The sequence below is a fragment of the Monopterus albus genome, unplaced genomic scaffold, assembly GCF_001952655.1.
Source record: "Monopterus albus unplaced genomic scaffold, M_albus_1.0 scaffold12.1, whole genome shotgun sequence".
Classification (NCBI taxonomy): Eukaryota; Metazoa; Chordata; class Actinopteri; order Synbranchiformes; family Synbranchidae; genus Monopterus; species Monopterus albus.
The window spans coordinates 1,994,532-2,015,459 of record NW_018127892.1 but is presented as its reverse complement, the minus strand read 5'-3'; the positions used below and the strand labels follow the sequence as shown (position 1 = coordinate 2,015,459).

Genomic DNA, 20,928 nt, shown 5'->3' with positions numbered 1-20,928 from the left:
GAGCAAACGCTGTTTTTACCATCTAAATAATTACCCCCAATAAATAACTCAAGGACATCCGTTGTCTCATGTTCCCCATGGGGGCTTGGGGGCGGGACAAAGCTTCTGATTGGATAACCTTTCACCTAGAACTGTCAAATCGGGTTTGATGAAAGCCGGTATCTATACTGTGTGTAATGCAGGAGGTTGTGGAGGCGTCTACCTGAATCTTCTTCAGCTTCTCTCTCAGCAGGGCATGTTGGATGGTGTTAAAGGCACTGGAGAAATCAAAGAACATGGCTGTCACAGTGCTGCCTGCTTTGTCCAAGGTAAGAAAGAGAGCGAGCTGAAGAAGGTGGATGACGGTGCTAGTAGACTCCATCCTGAGGGTGGCGGGCAAAGTATGGGAAATGTACAAGTTTGATTTCATTTTATTTATTTATTTTGGACTTGACTAAAAGTCTTGGTCTCAATTTCTGGTGCATCAACTTTGACCATTCTTCTTTTAATCTTTCTCATGTGAGTCCCTCATTTCTTTCTCTGTTTTCTGAATATGTAATTTAAAATTGTATATGAAACAAATTACACACCTATGCAAACAAAATTTCAAAGTTCCTCTTGTCGTTCACACACAAACAACTGAGATATAATCAAATTACATTTGTGTGTGTATATGTGTAGTGATCTTTTTCGGTTAATTTCAAAGAACCATTAGAGATGGGTGTCTAACTTGCCACTGCTATACACTATAGCCCCCTAATCATATAAAGGTGCAGCGCTAAATTGCTGGAATAAACCTTTAACTGTCTTTAATAACTGTCATGGATTTTAGTTCAGCTGACCAACATGAATGGCGCACAGCAGTGCACATTCATTCAACACCTGAATGAATCGGACACATACTGTGCATATTAGTCCACTTTCCTTCATTGACAAAGACTGGTGTCTAATGAAAATGTCTCCCTTTAAGTTGGTCTGAGAAAAGTGGTACCTGTCGGTGTCTATGCCAGAAGCTCTCTGGATTAACTTTTTGACAGTTGTAGAGTCTCAGCCCTTCACACTGCTCTTCTCAGAGCTACTGAGAGAGCAAGTGATAGTAATCCCCAGGCAGGGCTACTTTTTCTGCTATGATCCAAAAGCAAGCAGAAGAAGGACAGGCAGATCTGAGTAGTCACATGGCTTTGGGATGTGTAGTGTAGTGTAGTGAGCATGTAGATGGCTTTTCATGCTAGATTGATTTATTGCAGCCCTATTTCACATAGACCGCAGTGCATTTTCCTTCTTCTATAGGTTTTCCAGAGCAATTAGATGGTCTGTTTCACTCACATTTAATTTATTTTAACAGATGTAAGCCTGTGCTTTTAAGATGGGATTTGTGGTCAGGGTTGTTTTTTTGTTTTTTTTTTGGAAAAACAGCTGGATTATTAGCAGCCCTGATGGCCTGGTGGCTAGGATTCAGTGCTCTCACCACTGCAGCCTGGGTTTGATTTTCGGTCGGGGCACCTCTAGCCACAGGGGTTGGAAGCCAGTGACCTCTATGCCGGTCCCAAGCCCGGATAAATAGAGAGGATGGGCCAGGAAGGGTATCCGGCGTAAAAACTTGCCAAATCTACCATGTGAAGCATCAGTGTGGGCAAACAGATGATTCGCTGTGGCGACCCCTAATGGGAGCAGCTGGGTTATTAGCACCAGAAAACTGGGGTGTTTTCTCCAATCTCAGTTTTTAATCACAAACATTGCTACAGATCCATTATCAGATGCCCAAAGCTACGATTGTGTCTCAGTCCCAGAGCTGATGCTGGTCAAAGCTAAGTGCGTTTGTCTGTCTGTGTGCAACAGTAAATTTAAAGCAGCGTCAATTTATATTTTCTTTTCTTTTTTGGCAACTTGGACCAATGAAATATCACTTCCTGCAGTTGCTACCATGAATGACTTGTCAAACAGTTGCCTATTAATATATCTAATAGTCACAAAGCAACATTAGCATTTATTGGCCACCCGACAAATAAATGTCCAATATTCATGTTCTTTTAAACTCCACTGTTTTCTACACCAAATCCTGAGAGAGATATCTGTCTCTTTAGCTGCTAAATGCTCCACTGTGGCTGCTAACACTATCTCTTTGTTTGCTGTAACTGGAAACAGTCAATAAAAAGAGTTGCAGGCCATAAAACCAAAACAATGAGCTGAAAGATGCTAAAACATGCTGTAAAATGGAAGTGAACTGCAGTAATACTTTGCTGCTTTTCCTTTCATTTAGTGAACTTTATTATGGTTTTATTAGTTAACTTTGTATCACATATCAGATCATTAGCATATAGTAGCTTGCCATTCTGAGGCACTTTGGGTAAATATGTCCACCAAAACATGAGCCATAGTTAAATGTGGAATGCTGCAAAACACATTTCCACTTTGACAATGCTAATGTATGTAAGACAAAATGAAAGCTACCATGTGGAAGGTTTGCCCTTTGCTTGCAGTCTGCCTCATATTGATGTGACTAAGGTTAGAAAGGAGATGGTGTGTTGCTCTGCTAGTTTAAGAAGCAAGCAGTGGATTATTCATCTTTAATCTCTCATTTTTACCTCATTTTCTTCCTCATCTCAGCCAGGAAATTAAACATGATTTTGATTTTTTTTTACACCTCTGTTGTGACATTGTGCCAGGCATTTTAAATGCCGATTGGCTGGCTGGAAGGTTTCTGCTTTGTTACTTTTCCAGCTCCTGTTAGCAGGGATTTTAATTTTAATTAATCACCGTGAATTCAGACCTTTCTTCGGCTTTAGCCAGCCTCAGGACTTTAAGCTAGCACACAACCAAACTCATTACATTACTGCACTTTGGCAGCAAAACTCCCTTCAACTTGATTAACTTGGTCTAAACTTTCTGACAAGCTGGAAGCTTCTCTGTCTCAGCTGAAGTATCAGGTTACACAAGCAGTGAAAGTGGCTTGTAAACAGTGTTGATAAGCAATCTGTGGTTATTTGTTACTCATACACAATTAACCAGTGTTTGTTGCCTTAATTAGGCAGTCACGTTTTCCTCCTACGCTGTCTTCCCCCAGGCTCCTAAAATGGTGGCTGTCAGCTGCACTCCATCTTTTTCCTTCTCTCTGGCTTGACTCTGTCACAGTGAGCAAAAATGCACGATCCCTTCATGACTGAGTGATTAAGGGAAGTTGTAAGACACTGGAGCTGCATGTTGATTTTATTTAAACAATTTTGTAAGCATTTGTATCTTGCCTGCTTGTTGCCAAAGGTGTGGTGACATAGCACAGTGCAAGTCACTACAGTCCACTGAGTAAATGGCAGTTCCACTGAAATGTACTTTGAGGTTTAGGTTATCTTGCAAAAGTAAATTATGTGCCATAGACTCAGCAGCTAAAACTGTGTTCAGAGAATATACAAAACCAAAACATAAATGAACAAATGTTTAGTTTGTGAGTTTGGTTTTTTTCTTCCAACTTCAGCTGATGTGATTCACTGAATGTGTTACAGTAGGTAAATGTGTAGTTATTGTAAACAGTATGGAACTAATGGAAGCCCAGGATAATGCTTGATGTCAAAGGAGACTTCCCATCCAGTACAAAAGTGGATTTTCCCAAAAAGTGTCATCTTTTATTTTATAATTATAATTATTAACCAATTAAAATACATATGTAACAACAAGACAGCCATGTTAGCAGCACTGCGAGACTGTAGTTAGCATGTAGTTAGGCACGAGGATGTAGTTAGCATCAGCGTGCTAACATGCTGATGTTTAGCATGTATAGCATTTACTATGTTTGCTATGTTCATGTTGCAGATATTTGGTATTGGAAACATTAAAAAAAGAGTCATTTTATTCTGGGAATGGGACATGATGTGTGTGTGCACAAGAATTCCTATATACCTAGACTGTCTGTTTATGTATAAATGGCAAATAAAAATCTTCAATCTTGAATCTTGATGTAGATTTGTCAGTGCATAAGTGAAAACTGACCTGATGGTGGTGCTAGGAGCAAGGTCCAGGGTCCAGTGTCATTAGTAATCATCCATAAGTGTTTGTACAAAATTTCAATCCACCTTTCAGTGTGCTAGTGGCAGACATATTGCAGTCCCCAGAAACACACTGCTAGTGTGCTGGAAAATCTTTTTCTAAAGACAGATAAGATAATTATAGACTCACTGCATCCACTGACAGTATGCCTTCATAATGACAGTATCTCACACAACACTTGGCATTCGTGATTGGCTGGTGATTGTCTAATTATAAGAAAGTGCATCTCTCCCTCTGGCGAGTTTATAATATGCTTGTAATGTGTCACTAGGGAGTATCTTGTGAAGCAAATAAAGTCAGCTATAATTAGAACCAACATTGCCCTGATATGTTGAAGTGATATCCTGGAAGAATGAATCAAGCCATCACAAAGCGGAGAACCAGTGCAGACTGGCTGTGTGAGAGGCCACCTCATCCCCTCTCCATTCTCTTTAGGGGCTCTCTACAGCTCTGAATAATTCAACAAAGCAAACGAGGTCTGGCAGACTAGGAGAGCAGATATGGGCTGAAGATGATCTCGGGGCACGGGTACCAGGAAATTGACTTTCTGACGTCAGAATAAGCTGGACAAGCATGCTTGGATGTGTAAATGTGTGTATTAGGTGAGCAGTGTTGGGCATTGGTGTATAAGTCAGACAAGAGAGAGCTGGAAACCAAGTAAGAATATCTCTTTGTAACAACTTCTTTCTCCTGTGAGATAGTTTAATAATAAGCCCAATCGTAGGTGTTGAACAATCTTCATTCATCTCTAGAGAGACCACATAAACAGATGGCTTGAATGATAGCATGCTAGAAAGCACACAGTGTCTTGACATTTGAGTCCAGATGATTGAACAGGGTTGTACTTTTGTGATGCAGATGACTCCAGAGTTGAATATTTCACAGTGCTGACTGAATTATGACTTGCTTGATGCAAAATGCTGGTGAAATTTAAAGGGGGGGTCCCAATTAATAACCTCAGCGACTAACCTGACAGGTTTCTAATGAGGTAGTCAGCCTAATTTACAAGTACAGCAAAGAGATAAAGATGTATGTGATGGCAAATATCCCCTAATTAGGTTCAGCTACAGTTCAGGAGGGGGTCTCTTATCCAAGGAAGAGGCACCACCCCCCCAGGTCACACTTTTGGTCAGTTAAGAAATATCTAATTAAATTTTCAAAGACAGTCATAATGGGTCCTACTAACTTTTGTGATCACAAAAGTTAGCTCCTGTGGTGGAATAAAATACCCCAGTGATCATTTTCTAGAATACCATAAATGTTTTCTGTATTCAGATAATCATTAACATAAATCCCATTTGTAAGCAAAACAAATATGCTATTTTTAAAATGAATGTCTAATTATTATTTCATGCACTATAGTGTTGGTAGAAGGTGCTGTGTTGGACACAGAGCTACACTGACTGGTTGATAGGTCCCAGTGCAGATATCACAAGGAGAAAGTTCAAAATGGATAGGTATGGCGTTCATTGTTGTTGTTTTACAGATCCAGTATTGTTTTCTCTACCGATTGAATATTTATCTATAGCTGTCATTACAGAGAGCCAAAGTCTTACCCTCGTGTGTGTCACTGAGTGAGGTTAATCCAAAACTGCTTAAAGCAAATCTTATGCTGTCATTTTATTTTTTAAATGAACACCTTGCAAGAGGAGGAAGCACCAAAGAAGCAATCGCATTTCCACTTATGATTATTGCTGTGGTTTAGAGCAAAGACTCATTAGAAAAGGGAAAGGGCTTGTTTACAGGAGGGCATCAGAGTATGTCACAGTCAGGGAATCATGACGTTACTACTAGGACAAGAACAACGGAAAAACACCTATGATTGAAATGCTATGTTCTTTAAATGAGTGCGACTGAGTGGCATGTGACTGACAAAAAGAATCCTAATCTCTGTCCCTGCATTTGTGTCTCCAGGTGCCCCTGGTTGACAAAGGTCATCTCTCCCGCTGTGCCTCTCTACAATGGCCTGGTCTTCCTCTTTGTCTTGGCCAACTTCAGCATGGCAACCTTCATGGACCCTGGTGTTTACCCCAGAGGTTTGTATGCATGTGTGTGTGGGTGTCCAAATATTTTAGTGTCTGCAGATGGTGTAAATGCTTTTCCTAGGAGAAACCAGTATTACTACAGTAACATTTAACTGCCATCTAAAATATTAGTATCTTTTATAATGTAAATTTACAGTAAGTATGAGTAATGTTTCTTCTCTGTCAGGTTCACATGTACGGGGTTGACCTTTAATAGCACCACCCTACCCAGTATTTCAGTGTTTCATTAGCTTCCTTCTACAGTTTGTAAGGTCCACATACTCCTCATGCAGGACACGGGTTGGAGTTATACAAGTCTTCATGTTGCGAGGTATACGGAGTATCTCAGCTGTTCATCTTGTCAAACAGCTGCTCTCACTTACGTCAAACAGCCACAACATGAGAACCACCTGCCCAATATTGTGTAGGTCCCCCTGATGCCAACATAGCAGCTCGGACCCATCGAGGCATGGAGTCCACAAGACCTCTGAAGGTGTCCTCTAGTATCTGACACCAAGACATCAGCGGCAGATCCTTTAAGTCCTGTAAGTTACGAGGTGGGGCTTCCATGGATCGGACTTGTTTTTCTCTCTGTCATGTTCCTCAAACCTTTCCTGAACCGTTTTTGCAGTGTGCCATTAGCCTGCTGAAAGAGGCCACTGCCATCAGGGAATACCATTATCTTGAAGGGGTGTAGGCCCTACTTGGTCTACACTATGTTTAGGTAGGTAGTACAGTATGTGTATGTGCACATGAATGGCAGGACCCAAGGTTTCCCAGCAGAATGTTGCCCAAGGCACCACAGTGCCTCTGCTGGCTTGCCTGCTTGCTATAGTCCATCCTGGTGCCATCTCTTCCCCAGCCACACACACCTGGCCATACACACGATGTAAAAGAAAACGTGATTCAGCAGACCAGGCCACCTTCTTCCTCTGCTCCGTGGTCCAGTTCTGATGCTCACGTGTCCATTGTTTACCAGTCTGGACCCAGGTTCATGTGTGGTACTGACCACTGCAGACCAAAGACAATCTGACCCAGTTGTCTAGACATCAAAGTCACTCAGATCCTTCCGCTTGCCCATTCTTCGTGCTTCCAACATAATAACTTCAAAAACAGACTGTTCACTTGCTGCCTAATATACCCCACCCCTTGACAGGTGCCACTGTAACGATATAATCAGTGTTATTCACTTCACCTGCCAGTGGTGTTAATGTTGTGGCTGATCAGTGCATGCTCCTTCTTCCCATGTGAAGTAATGATGATTGAACTCATTCCCCAGGAATGTTTGTAATGTGTTTGCAAACGATAAGAACTTTCCCTGCCCAGTCAGTGTAGGTACCTACCTCCCCACAGGGGGAAAGCAGCCTTCTGCTGCTTCTACTACCACCTGACTGGGCTTTCTAGATTACTGAGGGATGAGGACTTTTCTAAGCTCTTAAAGTAAACCCACCAGTAAAGTTATGATTAAAAAAAAATAAAGAACTGATATAGTCATTAAATAACATCTGTTCAGAGAATCACTCAGATCAATCATCCAGACTGTAAATGTGAGAGTGAAAGGTTATTGTGTACTAAAGATCTTTCCATTCAGGTCACTGACATATGGTGTAGCGATTTATTCTCATTTTCTTTGCTGGGGAAACTGAAAACTGAGCTAGTAGACAGATGAAAGAGATGACTGTGGGTAATAAGGATATACAGCTAAAAGCCAAAATAGCAGAAAGTTCAGCTATTTTCACAGTTTATTGCAGGTTTTACATAATGTTCTGCAATTTGCTGAACTCAGTGACATCTTAGATGTTAAAAGTTTCTTTGGTAAGTAAAAGGTGTTCTGGCATCACCAAAGGTCTTAGACTTCTTTGAATAAGCACCTCACATTTTTACTGAAAGCATGTCGTCGTCTTCACTTCAAGAGAGCACTGTGTGACTTTTGCTTTTTTGTTTGGCCAGCATAGGCAACCAGTAAAAGTGTAACCCGAGTGTGGTGTTGCTGGTGATGTGAGGTTTTTTTTAAATTCACATCATGTGAATTGACCTGTAAACTAGACCTGTATGACAGAATATCTTTATTTAATCCAAGATGTTACAGAATGTTTTGAATAAAGCCAACTAACCAATATTTTTATATCGATAATCAGTTGTATGTGTACTGGAAAACAGTGTAGTGACACCCCCACAGAGAACTGTCACCAGACTCTGCACTTCCCTTGAATTGTGACCATAAGGTATACGATAAATGCTAAAATGTAGCATAAGTGCATATATATTGGTAACAATAGCTAACATTAGCCATCATAAACTACTGGTCATACCAAACCAATTAAGACAATCAGCAAAATCCCTGGCTTCCATAGTCTTGCTATAAAATGTGTTTCTCTTGTATTCCCTAGTGCCAGACAAATAATGAGACAAGCTGTTGTACATGTATATGCTGAACAACCTAACAATCCAAAACCTTACTGTATGTTCCCCGTAGGCATTAGTCGTGGTCATGTAAATGCTGTATGCATTAGTGCCTGACGTTCATCCTCTCCCAAGTGTTACTGAGCAAAATACAGAGCCTCTGCGGTTTACACATGAGGGATGATACACAAGCACACACACGCTGACGCTGTAGTGGGAAATAAATGTCCTCAGGATGCTTCTCTGTCATTTAACAGCCTGACCTTGTTGGAAATAATATTCCAAAGAAAATGGAGCATGATTTTCCATAATGTATGTGCTGACCTTGATGTGAGCAATCATTTTGTCAGGGCAGATATCCATAGTTTATTTCAGGATTACTGGAATTTAACGGTGATAATAAGATACAGATGGCACATGCGTGTAAATGCAATAAGTACAGTAATAATACCTCATTCATCAGTGCTAAAAATAATTGTAAGAAAATCAATCATGAAAAATGTGTAAATAAGCATTTATTTATATATTACTGTATATTAATTTATTTAACTTATTTCAGGCAGAACTGAAGGTAATTGAGCCAGACTCTTTATTTTTGCAGTGTAAACATTTATTGCATGAAATAAGCCACTGTTTTGTCTGCTGAGCACCTTTTGCATCAAGCGTTTATAGACAAGAAGCTGTCGGAGGAGAAGCAAGTGTAACTGCTATTTGTGTCTGTTGGTTCACCTTTAAAATCTATTTGAAGTGACTTGAAAGCCACACTAACAGAGCAAGCTCCTGCTAGGGAGCAGTTTATGTCTGTGCACTGCTTTTGTTTCTCTCTTGCTTTTCGTCGCACTCTCTTTTGCTTTCTGTGTTTAGCTATCTGGATGCCTCTGCAGGTATTACTGTAGTGTGGTGTGATTTTCTCAGGTTCAAGCTCAGTGCAAATCATTTGAATGTGTCCTTTTGATGAGCTGAAAGACATTTTTCCATTGCAGCTCCAGAGTAAAAAGCGCAGAGTTACAGCAAAGTGGCACTGTGTATAAAGCTTCACATAAACAGTCACATCAAGGATAGTGAAAATTCTACTACTACTACTCTCATATTATAGTTTAGGGTTCATGTGTTTGCTTACATGTTTTGCTCATATAGGGCAAGGCATTAACTCTGATAATGTATGAATATAAAGATGTTTCATCAGACAGCCTAGTGCTCTTGTTAATTAGTCTTAATGTGAAGAGCAGAATGACTAGATCATGCCTACACGCAGGACTGAGCTTCATCACTTTGCTCCCTGCTTGTCAGATGGAGTCATAAAACAAAACCATGCTTTTTTCAGTACATTGCATGAATGTACATATACATACAGTACATATGTGTCTGTGTACTGTAAGCATCTGTGCTCTGTTAATGTGTTTGCCAGCGGACGAGGACGAGGACAAAGACGATGATTTCCGAGCGCCGCTCTACAAGAATGTGGAGATCAAGGGCATTCAGGTTCGGATGAAGTGGTGCGCCACCTGTCACTTCTACAGGCCACCTCGCTGCTCACACTGCAGTGTGTGTGACAACTGTGTGGAGGTGTGTGTCTGTGTGTGTGTGTATGTGAATCCCCAAATACACGTGCAAACTGAGAGATCTAAATATGCAGCGTGGTTAAATTAGGTTCATATTAGAATTCTGCAAACAATCTGTTGTCCTGCTGTATGAGAAATGTAATAGTTTTTTTTGCAAGGGATCATAATTACTGTCATAAATATTAGCTGTTGACAGATTGAGCTGTAAAGCATTAGGATTAATTTTCAAATCCCCAGTTTAGTTTTACTGAAAGTAGCACAAGCACATGTGAGGAGAGTTCTTTTTAACACACAACAATATTAAAATCAAGCATGGCCTTATCAGAACACTGTACATATACACACAGAAGACTTAAAATACATCCTGCATCCTGTTTTCTTTATGTTTGTCAAAACCAGGAAAAAATGGAAATACAGTCTGTTAAAGCCTGGATGTAGATTATTAGCATTTACACGTTAACTGATGACAGTAGTGTCACATGCTACAGCTACTCAGCAGGCAGTATTAGATATTACTCAGAATTACAAGCTATTATTCTACCAGCATTTGTTCCTCAGTTTGGTTTTCCTTAATAATCAAGAGACTTAAACCTATCGCCTTTATAGTGATAAGTGATGACGTATTAGTTCAACATCGTGAAACTTAAGTTTACAATCAGATTTAAAGGCCATGCCCAGATCCTTTGGAATAATATATGTACATTTTAGAAATGTAAGTACCTCCCTCCCTCATCAGGACTTCGACCACCACTGTCCCTGGGTGAACAACTGTATTGGACGGAGAAACTACCGCTACTTCTTCCTCTTTCTGCTGTCATTGAGCATCCACATGGTGGGAGTTTTTTCCTTTGGCCTCATCTTTGTCCTCCATCACAGAGAGAGGCTGGGTGCACTGCACACCACTGTCACGTATCCTTTTAACTGGGGGACATCTCACTGCATAGCCATGTTCTGTTTTTGGTTGGTTGTCTGTTTATTCTTTCACAGTAATGTTTAATGTTAGGAGCTTTGGCAGTCTGGAGGGGTCAGTGGGGTTATTCTAAGATTATATCTGCTCTTGTTCTTGTGACCTTATATGATTATTGTTGTTGCCCTTGACCTCTGTGTCCAGTCTGGTGGTGATGTGTATAGCAGGGCTTTTCTTTATTCCAGTCATGGGACTCACAGGTTTCCATATGGTGCTTGTCGCTCGAGGTCGAACAACCAAATGAACAAGTGAGGAGACAGCAGCACCAGGAGCTGCTGACATGCTTTTTCTGAATGTACACACACTTACAGACACTTGTTTAGCTAAAATCTGTGCAGCAACAAGTGAACACAGCTCTGTTGACCAGCTTCACATTCACACAGATCCATGCATTCACACCTAGAGCTGCCTGGCTGGTGGCAGCTGGGCTTGTTTTAGTGCATCTTCCAAATAGTTGGAGAATCTTGACAAGCAAACTCGAGTCACCACAGTGCAATACAGACACTCCAGTTATTATTGCAGTAGAACAATACAACTCAATACCAACCCAAAACAGCCTGTGTGGACAGACATAAATTAATTTAATTTAAAAAAAAGGAAACACAAATTCAGTATAAGAAAAAGTACAAATGTTACTGAACAGCACATGTATTCCCATACAAGCTAGTTAATGTGATGCTCAACATTATTGCTAACCTCCTTTGGACAACACACAGCATGTGTGTTGTGCTTTTTTTGTTGTTGCAACTCTAAACAAGGCATTGCGTTCCGCAGGTGACAGGCAAATTTCGTGGAGGAGTAAATCCCTTTACCAAGGGTTGCTGTGGCAACATGGAGTATGTCTTATGTAGTCCCCTGGCACCTAGGTAAGATGTTTTATTATGCTTGTGTGTGTGTGTGTGTGTGTGTGCGTGCGCGCAGTAGATTTTTTTCTGGGCCTATTCCTGTCAGTACATATCAGACTCTGTGAAGCTGTATTCTCTCACTGTACTTAGGAAGAAAAAGTAGGCAAGCTAGTTCATGAGTGTGTGTGTGTGTGTGTGTGTGTGTGTGTGTGTGTATGTAGATGTGTGCTCGTTTATACAGTGTGTAGGTGCAATGTAGGGTTGTGGTTCATGAGAGCCCATGACATCTATACCACAGCACTAGTGCAGCACCATCCAACTGCAGAGTTAACACAGTCTGTATCATTGTGTGAGTGAGTGTATGCACATGTTCTGAGGTGGCTGCAGAGGTTTGTATCCCGTTCTGTCTGAAAGCAGCCAGTGACCCTGGGGGAAGGCAGATGCCTGAGAGAATTGAATCGCGCTGTAGAACAACAGTCAATGGGTAACAGAGCACAGAGCTAGTCAATGTGCTTTTACACACATGCACAGTGTTGCTAAGACCCAGAACCCGAGATTTACATCCTACTGGGACAATTCCTGTTCCATAAAAATCAACAGTGTGACTGCAGAGAGACAAAAGCAGGAGAGGGTGAAATGCTGTGTTGCAAGCATCTGTCTATAAGTTGCCTCACAGTCCTTAATGAAAGGTTTTGGATTCATTGAACCACTAACGCAAAGGACACTGGACCTGACTAATGCTGAATGAACTGTTTTACACAGCAACATTCATTTAGTAACATGGACTTCTTTAATGTAGGGGTTGATTATGTAAAATTATGTAAAAACTATTAATAAAATACACCACACATTTTAATCCTCCAGCATCCACACTAACCATTAAACATTAAATGAAATCACAGCGACTGTCCTTTTATTGTAGGGGGGGAAAAACATATAAAAACACTTAAATGCTGGTTCGCTGTTGGGTAGTTGTTTGAAGTGTCTGTTTCTGAACCATTTAACTAGCCAAAGGGGATTGTGTGGATATAAAATTCATAGCTAATTTCATCTGTGTACTTTGTGCTTACTGTATATTCTAGAGAGATCAACATAGGTTGTTAGTGGAGTATACAGTTCAGTATATCAAGAAGGAGAAGACAAGAACAGTCATGTTTGCTCTTTGTTTGTGAATTCCCTTATTTTATTTATTTATAGACAAATACATATGCAGCACATATTTGTTAATGTAATATAGTGAGCAGTCTCATAATTGTTTGTGAGATTAACTGTATGAGTTCTGTCAATTTAGGGTTCTGGCTCTGTTTGTACAATCAAATCAAAAAAGTTTTATTGGCATAAATGTTAGTGTTACATGATTGATCAAGCTTTCTCACAGAAACTAAATTAACTTTTGCAGCAGTATTGGCTATACTGTAGTTGTGACCACAGTACTGGTGCCCCCACTCTGCTTGTGCCAAGTTACCTGGATGTGGTTCAGCTGTTTCAAACTTATCCTGGTTGCTTCCAGTGAGACAGTGGATTTCAAATGTAATGACAGCACTGACTGCCAAACTGTAAATAGCCAAAGTAGCAACAAAAGAAAAATCTGTTTGTTAAAGCTCATTGGCCATTTCTGCACAGATACATACTGGACCCCAGGAAAAAGCCCCACACCAATATCCAGCCCCCTTTCATCAGACCAGACCTCTCAGACAGACAAATCACCATCAGGGTGAGCGACAATGGCATCCACGGCACCATCGTCAGCTCCAGGGTGAGTTGTTCATAAATACTACTACGCTTTACTCCCCCAAAATAAGTGGGGCTTATTTCGGGGGAGGATGAGTATGCTTACAGGGATGAGGTGGAGCATTTGACAGTGTGGTGCAGGGAAAACAACTTGCTCCTAAATACATCCAAAACTAAGGAGCTGATAATTGATTATAGGAAGAAGGGAACAGATGTCTTACTACTATACATTAGTGGAGAATGTGTTGAGAACATGACCTGGGGAGTTAATGTCTCAGGACTGGTGAAAAAGGCCCAGCAGAGACTGCATTTCTGAGGATAAATGGTATTACGCAGAGGCTGCTGATGTCCTTCTATCGCTGCTCTATTGAGAGCATCTTCACTTACTGTATCTGTGTGTGGTACAGTAGGAGGGCGACTGTGGGTTCAGTGGGTAGAGTGGGCGTCTCCCAGCCGGAAGATTGGAGGTTCGAATCATGGTGCCTGTAGTCCACATGTTGAAGTCTCCTTGGGCAAGACGCTGAACCCCCAAGTTTCCCCTGATGGTTAGAGCCATCAGGGTGAGTTGGCACTGCAGATGGCTGCCTCGGTTCTGCACCGGAAACAAGTGTGTAACATACTTGGCCAAATAAAGTGATTATCTTTATCCTACTTGTACAGTGGCCCAGAGGACAGCGCCCCAGAGGGTTATTAATGTCGCACAAAAGATTGTTGGCAGCCCCTTTCCTTCTCTGGAAGAACTACACAGCTTCCGCTGTCTCAAAAAAGCTCATAACATTGCAAAAGACATCACCCTGGTCATGGTTACATGATTGATCAAGCTTTCTCACAGAAACTAAATTAACTTTTGCAGCAGTATTGGCTATACTGTAGTTGTGACCACAGTACTGGTGCCCCCACTCTGCTTGTGCCAAGTTACCTGGATGTGGTTCAGCTGTTTCAAACTTATCCTGGTTGCTTCCAGTGAGACAGTGGATTTCAAATGTAATGACAGCACTGACTGCCAAACTGTAAATAGCCAAAGTAGCAACAAAAGAAAAATCTGTTTGTTAAAGCTCATTGGCCATTTCTGCACAGATACATACTGGACCCCAGGAAAAAGCCCCACACCAATATCCAGCCCCCTTTCATCAGACCAGACCTCTCAGACAGACAAATCACCATCAGGGTGAGCGACAATGGCATCCACGGCACCATCGTCAGCTCCAGGGTGAGTTGTTCATAAATACTACTACGCTTTACTCCCCCAAAATAAGTGGGGCTTATTTCGGGGGAGGATGAGTATGCTTACAGGGATGAGGTGGAGCATTTGACAGTGTGGTGCAGGGAAAACAACTTGCTCCTAAATACATCCAAAACTAAGGAGCTGATAATTGATTATAGGAAGAAGGGAACAGATATCTTACCATTATACATTAATGGAGAACGTGTTGAGAGGGTGTCAGACTTTTGCTTCTTAGGGGTCCACATTGAGGGGGACCTAACCTGGGGAGCTAATGTCTCAGGGCTGGTGGAAAAAGGCCCAGCAGAGAATGCATTTCCTGAGAGTTCTGAGAAAGAACGGTGTTATGTAGAGTCTGCTGATGTCCTTCTATCACTACTCTATTGAGAGAATCCTCACTTACTGTATCTGTGTGTGGTACAGTGGTTGTACGGTGGCCCAGAGGACAGTGCTCCAGAGGGTTATTAACATCATACAAAAGATTGTTGGCAGCCCCTTTCCTTCTCTGGAAGAACAACACAGCTCCCGCTGTCTCAAAAAAGCCCATAACATTGCAAAAGACTCATCTCACCCTGGTCAGTCTTTGTTTGAACTGCTGCCGACAGATCAATTAAAACGAGGACAAACCGATTTAAAAAGAGCTTTTACCCAACTGCAGTAATGGCATTAAATGCTGAATAGACAACAAGGAATGCATGCTTATTATGCTTTGGGGGGTTATTGTAGCATTGTATGTGTATATGTTGTATGAGTTTTTAGCTAGTTTACTTTAGTTTTTTATTGATAGGGTTTATGTGATTGGATGGGTGAGACACTGTCAGGATGGCTTTTAAATTTCGTTGTACATGTTGCAATGACAAATAAAGTTTAACTTTAGCTTTCTCTGGTATTCCAACATCTGAGCCCTTTTCTAAGGTGATGCTTACACTTTACTCCCATAGTCTCATGTCATACAGGGTGTATACCCCATCTTGTTCCTGGTTTCCCATTTTAAAGCTGAGACATACACATGGCAGCAAAGTAAGCTGAAACAGTAGCTAAAATGTTTCTTCATGTTAACTTCAAGTTACACTTAAATGGTACTTTCATTCTAAAGTATGGCTTAGGTTTTAGATCGATGCTTTTACCTGTCAGGCAGTCTCGCTGTATACAGGGTTTGGTATTACATGTAAAAACACATCTGGAACTTAAATAGAAAAATGTCCCATAAGACTATTGACTAAAATATTATCTGATGTTCAGGTTTAGTCAGTGGTTACTTTTCTGCAAGCATACAGTGAATATAGGGGTACATCACATGTCTCTTACAAGCACTGTCGTTTCCCTCATTTGCTTCTGTTCCTTGTCTTAGGCCTGCCCACGTAAGCTGCGTGGAAAACGCATGAGGAGCTAGGACACAAGAAAACATTTTTTACTGACATGAGATGTCCTTTCCTCAGATCCTTCATCTAAGTGCCCAATCACCAGCTGATTTCTGAAAAAAGGGGCGTGTCAGTTCACAAAAAACTTCCATGAATCCTCAGTCATGGCTCCTCCAGCACCGTCCCTGCTCCTTGGTCCTCCGAGCAGATATAAGAGACTTGCAACGTCTACTGAGGACGTAGGAATGGTCTTATAATAGACATGAGATGTGCCCCATGAAATTTAGGAACTCCACCAGTTTTATACATAACTACCAGTTTTTATAGTCTCTATACAGGTCTTGAGGTGTTCTGCTGCATAAATGAAAGAGGTTTCCTTTTGTGGCTCCAGAGGGAGCTGTGTAAAATATGACAAACTGCCTCAAGTCTGATGTCATTTGAGTTAGCATCAGCTGAGCCCGAGGACTACAGGATGAAAAAAACTGAGTGTCATTTGAGTTAGCATCAGCTGAGCCCAAGGACTACAGGATGAAGTGTACAGACAGAAACAAGTGAACTTAGTAGACCTCAAAAGCCTGCTCCTCATCTTTGCTTGAGGCTAGCAGCTGTTGGCTGTGTTAGCTGCTACTAGCATAACACATCCAGATCTCTGACTGAACTGTCGACGATCATTTTATACATAAGTGGTTGGTTTTGATGAGGAAGACGAATGTGTGAAAAGAAAAGACAGTATCTTTGATACCTCTGCATTGATTTTTATTATTATTTTGGAAAAGCGGTCAATCACTAGTCCAACAGTGTTATAGAAATGCAAAGCTAAGTCAGGTTGGAAGAGAACCAGTGGAAGTCAAATCAAGCAGCTGCCTTGCTACCTACAGCCCTGTGTAAGAGATGTATTGGTGCATCTCTAACAGCAACACTCGCTCTTCTCTGTTACATCTGCTGCTCCCCCACCTGTTCTGGATGCTTTTAACACCTTGCTCTCCTCCCTGTAGTCCAAAAGCAGCCTGGACGGCCTGGATGACAAGGAAACCCAGCCACCACTTCCGCCCAAAGCCGAAAGGTACAACCAGCTGAAAAGCCAACTGACCTCCAGTGAAGGTAAAGAAACACAGAAACACAGCATCTGTGGGTTCACCAACTCCCTCTCACCTCTCTGTCTCTCTCTCTCCTGTCAGTCATCATCAATTCCTCCAAATGGCACCTCCCAAACTCCCTCTGTAGATCACCAGTGTGGCAGTGTGGGACTTGGTGCTAATTCAGCCTGATAAATGTCTGTCCCAGTGGCAGGTCGATAGCCATTTTTATGCTGGGCCAGAGAATAAGCGTGATTTGTAGCAATGAGGCAAGCCCTGTACAATGAATCAGCATCAGGTTTGTGGTACGATGGAGAGCTCAGAGTGAATCACTGCAACATGAATCACCACCTTTTTTTCTGGTGTTGTGTAGCAGTGGAGCTCTGCCAAGTGGAGAGAGGAATAGGGTCTAGAATCACGACTCTAATTAACTGCCTTCTGTAGTCATTGGCATGATTCAGGAGCTGTGAAAGGTTTTACAGCTAAAGGTGTTAGCCAGTAGTATATGTAATATACTTTTATACTGCTGGATTCACTAATATGAAGTGTCAATAATATTTAGTGTGAAGCTTCAATAGCAGGTTCCCTCCAGAGGATCTCCAGTGTCATGGTGCATTATGTCAGGGAGGGAATGCTCCCTGCTCGTCCATGGACCACTACCACTGCCTGGTGGTACTTCAAAGTACTGCAGGTGGTCCAAATGGATTCGTTTTTTTAAAAAACAATTCAAAGGACTTGTGATTTGTGGAAGTACGAGTGCCTTCCCTTTCCCTCAGAAACACTTATGTGCCAGAGCACAGGAGCAGCTGCAAAGAAGCGCCTTGGGGCCTCATGCTGTCTTACCATGAGGTCTTGTCTTTTCACCCTGAAACAACTTTCATTCAGCGCTGTGCCATTTCTGTTAACACCACAGTATTAATTCTATTCTTCTTTTCATGTCTGTGTTGTAGAGAGTTCTCTTTCAGGTAAAACACACCCTTCCACTCCAGCCATGTACAAATTCAGGCCGTCCTTCGGCACCATGCCCAAAGTCCACTACCACACTGCTGGAGAGAAGGTAAGACATGATTAGTTTAGCACTTATGTATGAGAAGCATTCTTAATGTGGTGTCGTCATTATTATGATGCTGTGTTTAGTGGTTCCACCTTTAGTCATGGGTTTACTGCCTGCTGCTGCAGTAGCAGTTAAAGTAAAGGATTTCATTCACATTTCCACCAAGATTTGACGAGTTATTGTGCTGTCTGCTCCACAGATTGTCATGCCAGATGACCAGAAGAATCCGGCCATCCTGGAAGAGGGTGTCCGTGGTCATGACTACAGATCTGAGCCAAATCTGGACATGCCCGAGTACACCAATGCTCCCCTCCACCGTACCTTCCAGTCCTCTCCCCTCCAGCTGGACTCCGACCCCATCAACTCTCGCTCTCTCAGCCTGAAGCAATGGCAGCCTGTCTTATGACAGCCTCCTCAACCCCAGCACCTCCCCTGCCACTGCCAGTGAATGCATGGCTCATCGTAGCGGGCCCTCCATGGGGTTCCACTCACCCTACCTGCCCGCCAAAATTAGTCACGTCCGGGAACCTGAAATGCAGAGGCAGCAGGGCGCCCCCACTTACAGTCCAGTGATGCCACAAAGGGGTGTTGGCAGGCAGTCCCCTCACCTTAGGGACAGGGACCCATCTCCAGTGCGCTACGACAACCTCTCCCAGACCATCATGGCCTCCATCCAGGAACGAAAGGAGATGGAGGAGAGGGAGAAGCGGCAGATGCTACATGGGCGCTCTCAGACCCACATTTATGCCCAGGACTCTGGTGTGTTTGATGGGGGCTTTGGCCTACCCCCCAGTGCTTGCTGTCCAGATGGGTTTCGAGGCCCCGGCTCCAGAGGCCCAACCCCTCCAGCCTACGACGGCTCCAGGGACAACCTGATGGGGGTTGGGCTGGTTAATTATGGACAAAGAACCCCTGTGCTGTGCCATGCAGGCAACACGGTGAGCCGTGCTACCAGGACTTCATCCACTTCCCTGCACACAGATCACAGTAGCACCAACAGCAGCCAGAGCAGGGCCACAGGCCCTGAGGGCCCCTATCGTTCCCCGGCCCACCAGCCTCACTCCCCTGCTATGCCCCGATCCCCCTCCTACTCCCACCAGAAACTCTCCTACATCCGTGAGAGGACAGATTTGCCTCGCTTGGGGGGCCCAAGGTATGAATTCTGACGTTACCCTGGTGGGACTGCATGCATTGTGCTGAGCTAATGGGGACTGGTGGGCCCCACTGGAAAGCCTGCTCCATCTTATGGACACTGCCAGCAATTCATGAGCACTAGTGCACTAGTCCTGAGTCAACATGTAGCATTTGTATATGGTGTTTGGTATTCGTCTTCTGTTATGTCCATTTATCAGTGAGTTCTTTCTGGTGTGAATATATTATACCCTGTTCTAATTTATACATTTGTCTTTCTAGAAAATACCCATTTTGTATTGATTTATGACTGCCAGATAAATAAAGTTGTCTTTTTCTTTTGCATGTTTTTCATCTATTCATCTAGCATTCCCAAGCTTTTTGCTTCACTAATAAGTACTTTTTTTTTCCTCATTCACCAGTCGTACTCCATCTGCATGTTGCCACAACCTTTGTTTGGTTTGCGTTGAACCTCTGGTTGTTTGTGTTGAAACATTGTCTCTGTTCTTCTCTTTCCACTCAGAGAGGCCATGAAAGTTAATGGGCAGATGGACTGCCACCCCAGTGCCCAGGGTGCCACACTCAGCCCTAGCCGCCACAGTAACGTCAAAAAGGTGACTGGCGTAGGAGGCACCACATATGAGATATCAGTGTGAGCAGGGACACTGCCTCCCGCCTCCAAGGACATTAGCCACCCTGCTACAAGGAGATTCTCTCCTGTTATTTTTGACAAGTGGAGATAACAGCCAGTCAGGGGTATGCAGCACTCACTGCTTTGGAGGTCTTCAATCAGAACATCTGTCTGTTCCTGTGTGGGTTTGTCTAATCAAATGCCCATGTGTTTGTATTGGAGGGGGGTGGTTGTCAGGTGACACCACTGCCGGCTGTACTGTATGTGTGAGGAGTGTTTTGTCGTTAACTTTTTTGTGGCTCATCGTCTTGATCGTGAGTGTTGACCGTTCAACAGATCGTCAGTGTTATTCCTGTTGTCTCTCAGCTGTGGTCATGAAACCTACGTTATTCCAAATATCACAACAGAAACCTTGCTCCAGCAAAAGCTGAAGGCTGAGCAAATAAACACTGACATCTTTACTATGGACTTCTGTGAGGAGACACTTAATGTCCTTCCTGAGTCGGCTGACCTCCACAAGTTAAGGTGCTTCACATTGACCTATGCTGTTCATGTCATCTCCAGCATATGCGGCGGAATTGTACAGCTCTGAGAAGTGATGGAGGACAGATTAAGTTAGATTAACTGCAAGTGCAGCAGGAAACGCAACACGAGTAAGATGAGAAGCTAGTAAAGAGGATATCGGGGGGGGGATCATCCTATCGTGTCTGGTGGTTGCATTCCACATTCAGTGAGAAAGGCTTGCTATTAATTACAAGTAAAACTAACTTCACCTTTTATCAAAATGAATTTTCTCAGGAATGAATGCAAGCAGCAGAGATGCTCGTTATAAAATCATACATTATGAATGTCTCAGAGCGAATATTTAGGGCTCGAGTATAGCTTAGCCCCCTTTATTCCCTAC

The 20,928-nt window shown here is 42.5% G+C and overlaps 1 protein-coding gene across 1 annotated transcript in view; it reads left to right on the top strand.

Moving 5' to 3' along the window:
- The window catches only part of zdhhc8b (zDHHC palmitoyltransferase 8b), a 74,377-nt gene extending 53,455 nt beyond the window's left edge, over positions 1-20,922 (top strand). The window contains 11 exon segments of the mRNA XM_020590330.1: positions 5,932-6,053; positions 9,853-10,010; positions 10,743-10,915; positions 11,118-11,213; positions 11,741-11,839; positions 13,442-13,574; positions 17,128-17,233; positions 18,159-18,265; positions 18,462-18,646; positions 18,648-19,415; positions 19,917-20,922. Coding sequence (XP_020445986.1) covers positions 5,932-6,053; positions 9,853-10,010; positions 10,743-10,915; positions 11,118-11,213; positions 11,741-11,839; positions 13,442-13,574; positions 17,128-17,233; positions 18,159-18,265; positions 18,462-18,646; positions 18,648-19,415; positions 19,917-20,049 — 2,080 coding nt within the window. The 3' untranslated portion in view covers positions 20,050-20,922.
- The last annotated feature ends 6 nt before the right edge of the window (positions 20,923-20,928 follow it).